At 36.2% G+C, this 13,557-nt stretch overlaps 1 protein-coding gene across 3 annotated transcripts in view; it reads right to left on the bottom strand.

The window, feature by feature from the left end:
- SEPTIN7 (septin 7) overlaps positions 1-13,557 on the bottom strand; it is a 102,805-nt gene that overhangs the window by 24,433 nt on the left and 64,815 nt on the right. For all 3 annotated transcript variants that reach the window (XM_029233162.1, XM_029233161.1, XM_029233164.1), the window contains 4 exons: positions 10,604-10,704; positions 9,304-9,438; positions 3,635-3,752; positions 549-641 (listed from right to left, as the gene is read on the bottom strand). In XM_029233162.1, coding sequence (XP_029088995.1) covers positions 549-641; positions 3,635-3,752; positions 9,304-9,438; positions 10,604-10,704 — 447 coding nt within the window. The remainder of the gene's footprint in view (positions 1-548; positions 642-3,634; positions 3,753-9,303; positions 9,439-10,603; positions 10,705-13,557) is intronic.

Below are 13,557 nucleotides of genomic sequence, written 5' to 3'. Positions count from 1 at the left end.
GCTTGCCTACCTGATCACAAACCAACCCTAACAGCCCTGGAGGCAGAGAATGCCATTAGTCAGTACATCATTTTTAGGTCCAGGGTACTTAGGAAACCACTATAATTTAAAAATACAGAAAATTATGTCGGTATAGATTTTTGGTTGATTCTTATGAAAGGACAAAAGAAAACATATTTTTGGTCTTAAAACAAAGATTAAGCATAACAGTGCTTAAGAACAAATCCTTTCCCTTCTTATTACGCCCCCCTTTTCTTTCCCATTACCTGTTTTTAGGGGGAAAATTACAAAATATCAAATCAGTTAACTGAAAACCACATGAAGACAAGAATTACATTATTCATCTCTCTATTCCATACAATGCTTTATGATACATAATAGCCAAACAACAAAGTTAATCATAAAGTTGAATTCAATACTGAATAACCTCTCTATTTAGTTTGTAAGTCAACTGTTTAAAAACACTGATATTTTTGGTCTTTCCAGCAGCTATTATAGTATTTTTAAGTCCCTAAAACATTTTAGTATATGTATGGGAATGAACCTACCTTTATCTTTTTAACAAGCTTATTTTCTTCTTCATCATCTGTCTCTGGGAATTCATATATTTTAATTTTATGTTCTTGGATTTCTTTCATTATCTAAAATGAAAGAGGAAGTCAGCAAAAGAGCATCACACATAATTTTAGTAAAGTAGCATTATTTTTATTATACTCTTCTTAAACTCCTGAGTCCTCAGTTCCAGTTCCTTTACTGTTTTTCAATGATGCAAAATGTCATCTAAAACCAAAGTACTATGCTAGTCTTTTTTTTAACCATAAAGTTGATATATAAAAGTACCATTCTCAAAATCCAATTACTGCAGAAGTGTTAAAAGTCATATGGTTATAACCAAAAGAGTTCTAAAAATGATGTAAGAACCCAGAAAGGGATTTCTCTAGCTGATTTCTACTCTAATGGCTTTAGGTCATTTATTTATAATGACTGAGATACTTCCTCTAGATAAACTCTTACCAACTGTTTTATTCATCTAAATCAACAAAGCTTAAACTCACCTAAAATTTTTAGTAGAATTTAGCAAAGGTAAGGAAAATTAAGTATAGCATTGGCTCCAGGAAAAACAAAGTGCACACTTATCAGAAAATATCCTTGCATGTACATGTGCATGCACACAAATCAAGGAGCAACACATATAAGATCAAGCAAGCACACAGGGAGAAAACATGCCCTGGAAATTAAGAAGCTAATGAGTTTATAATAATAATCAATGAGAGTGCAGAAAAAAGAAAGACAAACTTATTAATAACATCAGAATGACCTAGTTCAAATTAAATTATCTTGTCCAAAATCACTCCAAATTCTAATAAGAATACAGACATCTAAATAATGTTGAATACCTACCCAATTCAAACTCATAACAAACTGATGGCTAATATACCTATAGCTAGCTCCCTGCCTGTACTGGTAGTTCAGCGCTTCTCTCACTGCCGGGGTCCCCAGCAGCAGTAAAGGGAACCTAAACAAAATGTGCAACACAGTTACTAAACCAGACAGAAGTAAAACTGCCACTGAGAAAAATAGGACCACATATTTTTTACAATTGAGTTACATATGTCTATATACAAAAAAACCCAAGAAGATAAACGATGAGATGTCAAATACATGACTAGAAGAAGAAAGGAACACTAGCAGCTAGCTCTAGGAGCAGTGGTTCTTAGTCAGAGGTTGTATATTAAAATGGCCTGAGTGAGCATCTTCAAAATAATGAATACAAAAGCCCTATCTTAACCTACAGAACCAACTGGTAGAAATATGCTCCAGTAACTCATTTTGAAAAAGTTCTCTAGACGACTCTGATAAACACCCTTGGTTAAAAACGTTTTTTAGGGCTTCCCTGGTGGCGCAGTGGTTGAGAGTCCACCTGCCGATGCAGGGGACACGGGTTCAAGCCCTGGTCTGGGAAGATCCCACATGCCGCGGAGCAACTAAGTCCATGCGCCACAACTACTGAGCCTGCGCTCTAGAGCCCACGAGCCACAACTACTGACCCTGCATGCCCTAGACCCCATGCTCTGCAACAAGAGAAGCCACCACAATGAGAAGCCCGTGCACTGCAACGAAGAGTAGCCCCCCGGCTTCCCTGGTGGCGCAGTGGTTGAGAGTCCACCTGCCAATGCAGGGGACACGGGTTTGTGCCCCGGTCCGGGAAGATCCCACATGCCGCGGAGCGGCTAGGCCCGTGAGCCGTGGCCGCTGGGCCTGCGCGTCCAGAGCCTGTGCTCCACGGCGGGAGAGGCCACGGCAGTGAGGGGCCCGCATACCACAAAAAAAAAAAAAAAGAGTAGCCCCCGCTTGCTGCAACTAGAGAAAGCCCATGTGCAGCAACAAAGACCCAACACAGCCAAAAGTAAATAAAATAAATTTATTTTTAAAAAAGTTTTTTAAAAGCATAAACGAAGAAAAGAAAATTGTACAACCCTACAATGTGACCAATCCGGAAGTAGAGATCATTGCTTATTCGTCTTTATCTCTTAGTTCTTAGAACAAATACAAATCAAGATACATACAAATCAAGACAGAAGAGGAGAAATGTTATTATATGATTAGTATTTGAACTTAGAAACAGCACATTACAAAATAAAAATGGAGTGAATAAGCGTAAAATAAAAACATATACTCCTGGTAGAAATAACAGATATATGTAGTAAAAATGATACACTAAAACATTATCAAAATTTATACAGATTTAACACAATTTCAAAGCAAATTTCCACAGGCTTTTGTTTTTGTAAAAGTTTCAAGTTATTCTAAAATTCATACTGAAAAAGGTGAAGAACCAAAGTATCTTGTTACAAAGGGGACTATAAGGACAATAAGAGATAATTAACTCTAACATCTATTTAAAAATATTATACAACATAGCCGCAGTTTAAAAGACAGAAAACTGGCCTAAAACTTAAAAATAGGAAATTGGAATAGGAAATTGGAATAGGAAAGTGGAATAGGAAAGTACAATAGTTCCAGAAACTGACCCTACATTTCATAAAATATAATATATAATAAACCAAACACAACAATGAGGGAAAAATAAACCCCTGCTTTAAAGTGTTCAGCTTTTCTGGAAAATTAAATTAAAACAAATTAGGTACCACTTTATTCCAAAAAAGTTTTAAAAATAAAAATGACAAACAATGCTGGCAAGACATTGGAACAAATATACCCGTTATAAAACGAATTTGACTGTTTTATTGGGAAAGCACCATGACAAAATGGGTAGGTGGGGGAGGGAGATAAAATAATCATACCCTTTCAAAAAGTAATCCTGTTCCTGGGAATTCAGTCTAGGAAAGTAATTCTAAAGGGTGTGGGAGGGGTGCTGGTGGAAGCTATACGGAAACATCTAAAATAGCCTATTTAAATTGAAAGGATAAGGGCATATGATAATACTTATGGGCTCCTAGGAGAAAACTAAAGCAGAAGACTATTTTCAAGAGTTATTTTTAATACACTGTAAACAACCATATAGTAAAGTAGCAAGAGGAATACACTGTAACACATTATACTGAAAATATGAAAAACTACAAATTACATGAATGATATTAGAAACCCAAGAGTTCAAACTCATTCTACTTACCTGTTTCTTAAACTGTTGGCACTCCTCTGGTGTGAGTGTGTCTGCTTTGGCAATAAGTGGAATGATATTCACTTTTTCATGCAAACGCTTCATAAACTCAATATCCAATGGTTTAAGTCTGAAATACACAATATTTAATATGACTGGATTGATCAGTTTGGGAGAAGAGATTCTTCACATCCCAACGTTAAATTACATACATTGGAACTACTTTACTTACTCATCAGAAACACTCCCTGAAGGTGTATTGGGCCAGCAACAGTTAGGAAGAACAGGATTTCAAGAAGCATTGGAGTGGCTAAGAAGGCTTTGACTCCTGTCCTTTAACACCCTGGTCATAGGGTTTGGGCCCTAAAGAGGAATTAGAAAAACCAGGAAGGCTCCTAATAGGCTTTCCTACAGCAGTCTCTACATTTACTACTCAAAACTTGGGAAATCTTTGTTTTGTTTTTAAATGAAAAATTTAGTCCTCCTTCACTTCTTGCTACCAACTATATTTCTCAGAGAAGAGGCTCAAAAGAGAATCTTCTTCATCCCTTTTACCTATTACACTCTAACTGCTGCCTCCACTTTGCCATTATACTTTCAAGAAGGTCACCAAATACTACCATGCTGCAAATTAATTAGCAGCAGCCAACTCATAAATACTGTGGTGTGTACCAGTATTTTTTAATTTGCCCATTATGCAACATTGACATTACTCCCTCACAAGCTGTTCACTTAGGGTAATTTTCAGGATCCTCTTTGTAAGCTAGTCTCCTTAATACATACATTCCTCAGAATTCTCTAGAAGGTCTTCTCTTCTCACTCTGCATTCTGTAAGCTTATCATTAACTACAATGACTTCTATTATCCTCTATGGGTCAATGACTCCCGAGTCTTTATACCCAGCTCAGATCTCACTCCTGTGTTCCAGGCTTGTGTCCACCCAGTGGAAATACTACTCGGATATCCCATTTTGGCACCTCAAAATCAAAAGCTCATCTGAGCCCCCACGTTTTCCCTCCCCTTCTGTGCTTTCTATCTCAGTGAACAGCACTACAATCCACCCAATTACTCAAGTCTGAAACCCAGAATTCCTCCTTCCTCTAATCCTCAATTCCAAAGATTCCCCAGGACCTGCTGAACAAATATAAAGATATTTATATATTTATCTCCATTTCCATTACTTTGATTCAGGCCACCAAAGTATACTTTTGGTATGGATAATGACAAGAATCTATCTCTCCAAACCATGCACACTGCAGTCAGAATGGTTTTTCTAAAATCCAAATCTGATCATCAGGTCATTCCTTGACTAAAAACCTTACTAAAGCCAGATTCCTTAGCTAGTGTGGCCTACAAGCCCTGTGAAAACATAGCCTCTCCAGCTGTCCTCATCTCTTAGCATCCCTTAGCATTTTTGCTACCTCCTACTTCCAACGTGCCAGCCTTTTTGAACTTCTCACAATTCCTTAAAAGCACCATACTTTGATCTCTGGCCATAGGCTACTACTGCCTTTGCCTGGAACACACTCCATTCCCATCCCCCTTCTACTTGGCTTGCCTAATTCCTAGTCATCCTTTAGGACCTAGCTTACTATCCTCATTTCCTCTGGGAATTCTTCTCTAACCTAAGACTAGGCATCTTTCTAAGGGATCACAACACTCAATTTGCCACATAGTAACCGCTTACTTATGTATTTAGTTTTCCCATCTTCTCACTAGAAGATCCTCAAAAGCAAGGCCTTTGTCTCATTCATCTGTATCTCTTATATCTAATACAGTGTCAATACTTGAGAAGGTATCCAATATCTGTTGACTAAAAAGTAAGTTGCTGTCATTTTCCTTACATCTTTGAATAACTTTAAATAAAAACCTGCTATTCCTCACATCTAGAATACATTATAGACTAAAAATTAATATTCTACAAAAATAAATGAAGGTAACAGCAATATTTTGCACAGAAATGTGGTGTTCCTTAACTTTTATAAAACATGAGGAAAATGGAATAAAGATCTAATTTCATTATAAATTGTATTGACTAATATTTTAAAATAAAGAGAAAGCCCTTCTTAGGGTTCTCTTAAGAGTACTATAGTTTAATATATATACAATGTTGGGCGTATTGGGGGTCCAGAGACTAATGAGGTATTCCTTTTCACTAACAAATAATACTATATACTTCTTTGTGGTAGTGACGCTGACTGGCAGAAAGATGGGGTAAGGAGGCAGGAAGGCAGATACAGAGAAATAAGATAGCTACCTCCAAGTCTAATTCTCGTCTTAAATCCTCTGAATTTTGATCTTGGCATTCACAGAACACTACAGAAAAAACTTCAGAAAAGAGTGTGTGTCTGGAATAACACTATATTTATCTGTAAATAGCACCCTTACCTCACTAGTGCTAACTGAAAAACCTTTCGATTTCTGAGAAAAAATTTAAGTTTTGATTGTTTCATCAATCATTACATCATGACACTAAAGATAAAAGCCATGGGCCAGTCAATCAATCTCAGATTTGTAAATTTTTAGAGTTCACCTTCCAGATTATACTCATGACAAATTTAAATTACCACCACTACCACCTCATTAAGCTGGTGACAGAATCAGTTAATCTAAAATTTTAATAAATCATAAGAGCATTTAATATAAAATATTAAAATCAAAATCCAAGTTAACAAGATTTTACACTTAAAACAACATTTGCAGAACATTATATTATTTCAACTTTTAAAGAGAAAGATGCTTGAAAATAGCCGTGACAAGGAAATTGGGGAAGTCAGCTTCTCAAATATAAAACAACAGGGCTGAAGTACATTTAAATCAGTTAAAAAAAAATCAAACTTTAAATGTAACCTTTATTAAAGCCCCGATAAAATCTTTCCGCCCTTTTAAATTAGAATACAAATTTCAGAAGCATACAAAATGTCAACAGCAGAAAACACTTATTTCACAGTAGATTACATTCCGGTTGAAATTTTTCCTCTGTCCATTTAGTTTTATTTCAGGTCATCTTTTCCAACAAATTTAGTTTTTAAATGTTTTTTTTACACAATGGAAAGTCCTTTTTAGAATTTCTAGAAGATAAACCCAAATTAGAGGGAAAAGACTATTTAACCTCAAAGCCTACAGCAAAATAAGTAAAATGACTAGAGGGCAAATGACAAGTATTTATTAAATACACATACATATATATATTTCTAAGGGAAAAAAACTATATAAAACTCACTAAGTGACACTTTTTTCAAAGTGTCAACATTCAAAAAGTTTGTAAAAACACCATTTAAAAATTCAAGTTCGGGGGCTTCCCTGGTGGTGCAGTGGTTGAGAGTCCGCCTGCTGATGCAGGGGACACAGGTTCGTGCCCCGGTCCGGGAAGATCCCACATGCCGCAGAGTGGCTGGGCCCGTGAGCCATGGCCGCTGAGCCTGCACGTCTGGAGCCTGTGCTCCACAACGGGAGAGGCCACAACAGTGAGAGGCCTGCGTACCGAAAATAAATAAATAAATAAATAAAATTCAAGTTCAGGGGCTCCCCTGGTGGCACAGGGGATAAAACTCTGTGCTCCCAATGCAGGGGGCCCAGGTTCGATCCCTGGTCAGGGAACTAGATCCCACATGCATGCCGCAACTAAGAGTTCACATGCTGCAACTAAGGAGCTGGCAAGCCACAACTGAGAAGCCGGCAAGCTGCAACTAAGGAGCTGGCGAGCCGCAGCTAAGTAGCCCACCTGCCACAACTAAGACCTGGCACAACCAAATAAATTAAAAACAAAACGAAACAAAACAAAATTCAAGTTCCAAGTCAGTTACCAATCACTGAACAAAGAAAATGAAGCAACAACAGCTGAAATCATAAATTAACCCTTTGTTCAGTGACTACAATTGGTGGGGTGAGATGGGGGACACTGAAAACACGCTGTTGCACCAATTTATATTTACTCCAAAAACAGTACGTTTAAAAAGGGAATCCAGGGATTACCTAGATAAGACAGAAAGGTCCTAATTCATCTATTATGCTGCCTGGAATTTCACTATGTAGTGAGCAGGGAATTTGGAACTCTACGGAAAATTCAGTGTCATATTCTTTCACTTAATCCATAGCAGCACATACCAATGGGCAAAACTTTGCTCCATTTCTAAAAATAGTTAAGCTGAGAAACTACTCAGAATCATATTTTTATACATAAGAAATTAAAATTTGGAACTCTCATCCCTTGTGACAAACAAGAAATGGCCCAAAGCCACTACACATAATTTCAAAATTTTTTCTTTAAATAAAAAAATCGTATTTCCCATGCAATTTTAAGAAATATATTTTCCCGCAGGGAATAAGAGAAATGTGATTTCATGAGAATTACCAAATCTTGGTGAGAGTCCAAAAGATCTAAAATAATAAAACTGGATATAAACTGACAAATTTCTATTGACTTAACTGCAGGTTAAGATTTTACCCTGTTGGCTTCCAGGAAAAAGCCCTAACAAGTTAAACTAGAATGATAAAATATGTATATATATAAATTCAGGAAGACGCTAACAAGGACACAGAAAAAGCTATACAGTGTGGTATTTCTGAGAATTTTTTTTTTGAGTCTTTTAAGTAGATGAGTCAATTTTGTGCTTTAAATATGTAAATTGAATACTGTAGAATAATATTAGAAATAAAAGAAGAAACATTTGCACCACTACAGTCAGACAGTGCAAAACTGGTAATCTAAATAATTAAGGCTTTCTGCTCAACCAAGATGGTGATAATGGCCACTAGCCTATCTAGGCAAAAGGTGAAGAAAAAAGCAAAAAACAGAAGAGAAAGGTACTCTTTTGAAGGAACTGGTTTACACTACTGTAATTTGGGTGTTAGATGACTTAATACTATTTAGTCTGATGCTATAAAACAGTCCAGTTCCTTCTGGTGGAGAGATGGTGGAGTTACAATCATCAGGTGGCTGAGTTATGCTGAGTCATTTACCCAAAGATGAAAGAAGAGTAATTACGAACATCTGCAGTTGACAATGACCCACATATCTACTCAAAATGACAAAGAAATACAAACAACAAAACAAGGATTATAGGCTGGCCATACTAACAGAACAATCAGATCAGATAAACGTCTAGATACTCAGATCTTAATTTTAACTCCTAATAAGTAGAAGGTTAGTACTGATGATATGATACTTAAACAATTTGACTGTGACAGCTAAGGTGAAACAAGAAGACATGTAGATTTAGTGAAGAAAAAAATGGCACATGAGAACCTTGGTATTTAAGTTTTTTTTGCAGCCTTCTCTACCAGATCTATAGTAAATAACATCTTTGGAGCTTCTTAGAATATGTCTAGCTAATTTTGATGGCTGTTTCTCCTTATTTGATCGTTCAATGAGTGGCAGATTGGTCAAAAAGAAAGCTAAATTAGCCACACTGAGACACCAAACATGATGGAAACAATATTCCTCTACATGAAGCAGGTAAAGTCTTATGCATGACAAACTAAGAAGTAAAATCATTGTTAGTTTGTCTAGGACTTAAAAAAAGGCTTCCTATAAGCCATTTTTATATGGAATTTCGAACTTTACAACTGGTAAAGTTAAATGTACTCCACAGAGATGAGGGTTACTAAAATATGCACCCAAAGATGAGTAATAATAAAACAACAACAAAAAAGGTTATCAGAAGCATCAAGGTACTGACCCATGTCCTGAAGGAGCAATGAAGTATAAACAACACTGCACTCTGTTATCAGGCATCTGACGTCTGTTCACTCTAGATTCTGCATTTAGGTAGTCCTCAAACTTACTATCAATGTAGTCGATAACAGGCTGCCAGCTGTAGAATGCAGATAAATAAAATAATTAAGTTGTAATTCTACATATGAACATACAACTGATGACTCTGTTAAAGGGCAATAATCAATATTTTTAAATACACAAAACCTATGTAACCAATGGAAAAAAACACCTCAAATTATTCTACATATACTGATTTAAAAACATATAAATTATGTTGAATAAATCTTGATTCATTATTTCTAAACTTTCCAAACAGAAGAAAACTGTTTAGAGTCAGACACAACTAAATTATCATATTACTTGCATTAATAAATATATCAATACTAAGACACTTTACAATATGAAAAATTATATTCAAAGAGTTTTATATTTCAAATGAAAAGATTAAACAATACAGAAACCTCATAATGAATTGTTACTTAGGTGTTTCAAAAGTTGACAGAAATTTATTTCAAAAAACAATGTGGAACTTGGGACTTCCCTGGTGGTCCAGTGGTTAAGAATCCGCCTTCCAATGCAGGGGAAGTAGGTTCAATTCCTGGTTGGGGAACTAAGATCCCACATGATGTGGGGCAACTAAGCCTGCGCACTCTAGAGCCTACTTGCCGCAACTAGAGAGAAGCCTACATGCCCCAACGAAGATCCCGCATGCCACAACAAAGACCCAACGCAGCCAAATAAATAAAAACAAAACAAAAAAATAGTGTGGAACTCAAAGAAAAATTAAAATATTTTTTATAAGCTACTAAGATATTGCTTCCAATTAGAAAGCCATGGGTGTTTTATTCACTTACAACTTATGGAAAAACTGAAGGTCTAAAATCAGGTTTAAATTAGGATGTGATAGAAAATGGATAAAATTATAGTAATTATATAATTTATATAAATATATATAAAATTACAGTAAAGAATGAAAAGTTGCAAGTTTCTTATAATAATGAGAATTCTTTTATCTATGTTTTAGAATCTGTCTTCAAAATACTTCTATGAAAGGTGTTATCTTCATTTTATAGAAGAGGAAATCAGTTCAAAGAAGTTAAGCAACATGACAAGTGGCCAAGTTGATATATGAACCCAAGTCATATTACATAAAGTTCAGTGACCTTCGCTAAGATGAGAAGCTTTAAAATGTTAAGGTAAAAAAGTCTAACCACCCCCATCCCCAAATGCAGTGGAAAGCAGCAGTGACAAACCCTTCTTACCAATTACTATTATCCACTGCATCTCCAAATCCTGGGGTATCAACTATTGTGAGCAGCAACTGAACACCACCTTCTTTGATTAAAACTTTGGATTGTTCCACCTGTAAAAGTCATTGGTACAGATATTAATACCATACACTATATCCTTGGTTTCCTACAACATAAGAGGTAGGGAGATGAGTGTTAATCAAAACCAAATGGGAAGCTTTTTGCAAACTAAATCTACTCACTCACACACTTTCTTTAGAATCAATTACTGTTAGAAGTCTTGGTTATTTAAAAGAAAAGCACATATGTAAATAGTGCGTTTACGGCTCACTGTTGGTACAGAGAAGGAAAACAGGAACTGACAAAATAATATTAATTACTAAAGCCATACAATACTTATGTAACCTAAATGCAATACTTATGTAACCTAAATGCACATCTAATAATACAAATAAACAATGTGCTTGAATGATTAAGTAATTCATAGAGATCAAATGTAATTAATCAGACAAGTACATTTAATTTATCATTTGCAGTAAACGTTTTCCTGGACTATCTCCATCTAGTTTAGTCCAAACCAATTACTCAAGTGAACTTATTACCATTTGCAAATCTTTCTCAGCATGGCTGTAATTATTTACACTGTGTTTACGTTATGGCTAAGATACAATTCTCTTCTCAAACGTGTTACTGTACATTCAGGCCAAAGCAATCAGCAAAGGTCAAGGCATTGAAAAACAATGTATTCTGGTAGGGTAAAACCTATTAACTCTGATTAAAATCTTCAGTTCTCTTTAGAATTTGTAAAAATCTCCTATTTGAGAAAAGGTATTGGACTTAAAAACAGTAACAACATTTCCTCCTACAGTCTAAGATATTTTTGTAACCCCAAACTGTTTTAGAATGTAAAAATCATTCATCTTGGGCATACCCTGCTGCTACATAAAGCAAACACTGATTCAAACAGAAAACGGGAATCATTCTCCCAGAAAAAGATAGGCTTTCATTCAATTTATATCAAGTGTTTATTAAAACTAGAGGTTTCAATTATGCTGATAGGCTAACTTAAGAGGCAAGAGTTACACTCAAACTTTGAGTGCTACAAGCCATAAGATGGTACAAATTATTGTACCAATAAGTACTATTAGACCTAAGAGGGAAAGGTAATCACATGAAAAGCAACTTCAACTATTTATGTTGGTTAACAGTGTTTGGAAAGGAAGAGCGGCTAATTTCTGGGTAGAAAAAGTTTGGTTCACCTTTAGAGATTACAGAAATGATGATGTCTTTCCATTTCCCTTTGACATTTTCTTACAGATGTTAGCTGATGGATGAGGAGTTGAGACTAAGACTGCTGAGCAAGAAAGTGTATAGCAGTATTGTCCAATAGAACTTTCTGAAATGATGGAAACGTTCTTTGTCTACACTATCCAATATGGTAGCTGCTTGTCCATGTGGCTACTTACCCCTTGAAATGTGACTAGAGTGACTGGGGAGCTGAATGTTTAATTTTACTTAACTTGAATTAACTTAAATTCAAATAACTTCATGTGGTTTAGTGACTACTGAATTGGACAGTGAAGCCTGATAGAAATCAAAAATTATTTTGTTAAGAGTATTATCAAAAAAGAAACTTGCTGAAACTGAAAATACTGCCTGAGATTTGGACATGCATGTTCATGGCGAGGCTTCCAATCTTTTAGACAAATAAGGAACAAAGCTCTTATCTTTTAGACCAATGGTCTTCAGACTGCTTTGATCCTAGTGTAAACTATCAGTGAAAATTTTAAACATCCCAAATATGTTTATTTACCTACCAAACATACACAACTGGCAATCTGAACATTAAATATTAGTGTCAATTTCTCATAAATTAAAAAAGTAAACATCAATAAATAAGAGTTCTGGGCCTCCCTGGTGGTGTAGTGGTTGAGAGTCCACCTGCCGATGCAGGGGACCTGGGTTCGTGCCCCGGTCCGGGAAGATCCCAAATGCCGCAGAGCGGCTGGGCCCGTGAGCCATGGCCGCTGAGCCTGCGCGTCCAGAGCCTGTGCTCCGCAACGGGAGAAGCCACAACAGTGCGAGGCCCACGTACAGCAAAAAAAATAATAATAATAAAATAAATAAATAAGGGTTCTAATATTTTCTGGTCATCTTCAATATCAACAATGGTTGCAACACTGCTTGGGAGACCACTGTTTCACACCACATAGCTGAGATAATACAGTTTGTCTGATATCAGCTTACTGTAATAACATGAGGGAAACCAAATAACTGCAGAAATAATCAGACTCATTAGGGCAGATTATCAAAACTAAAAAAAATTAAGTCATATTACTTCATGTGGCTTAGGAAGTTCACATTCTATATATCTGGTGGTCCTCTATAGTTAAAAATGACAATCTGGTTATATGTCAATTATATCTCCATTTTTAAAAAAAAAAAAGGGGGCTTCCCTGGTGGCGCAGTGGTTGAGAGTCCGCCTGCCAATGCAGGGGACACGGGTCCGTGCCCCGGTCCGGGAAGATCCCACATGCCGCAGAGCGGCTAGGTCCGTGAGCCATGGCCGCTAAGCCTGCGCGTCCAGAGCCTGTGCTCTGCAACGGGAGAGGCCACAACAGTGAGAGGCCCGCGTACCGCAAAAAAAAAAAAAAACCAAAAAAACCAGGTTATTCATTTATGGTAACTGTCATTGAAGCAGAAATATCCAAAGTAATCATACCAGCTCTTCACCTAACAATTCTTTTACATGACACAGTACTGTATATTAGAACTGACGCAAAAATGTAATTGTTCTACATGAATCATCTCCTGATTTTACTCCAAACCATTTCTGGTTCCCTTATTACCAAACAAAGCCCATTTCTACCTTCAGTACTAGATTGTATACTAATCACACACCATAACAACTTAAATTTTAAGATTTTTGTTTCCTTGTTTAAAAAAAATTAGTTGAACTTAATTGT

The sequence above is a fragment of the Monodon monoceros genome, unplaced genomic scaffold (genome assembly GCF_005190385.1).
Source record: "Monodon monoceros isolate NGI ecotype Baffin Bay Population unplaced genomic scaffold, NGI_Narwhal_1 Super_Scaffold_2, whole genome shotgun sequence".
In the NCBI taxonomy this organism is placed as follows: Eukaryota; Metazoa; Chordata; class Mammalia; order Artiodactyla; family Monodontidae; genus Monodon; species Monodon monoceros.
The sequence above is the reverse complement of the archived record's forward strand: the minus strand, read 5'-3'. Positions and strand labels throughout refer to the sequence as shown.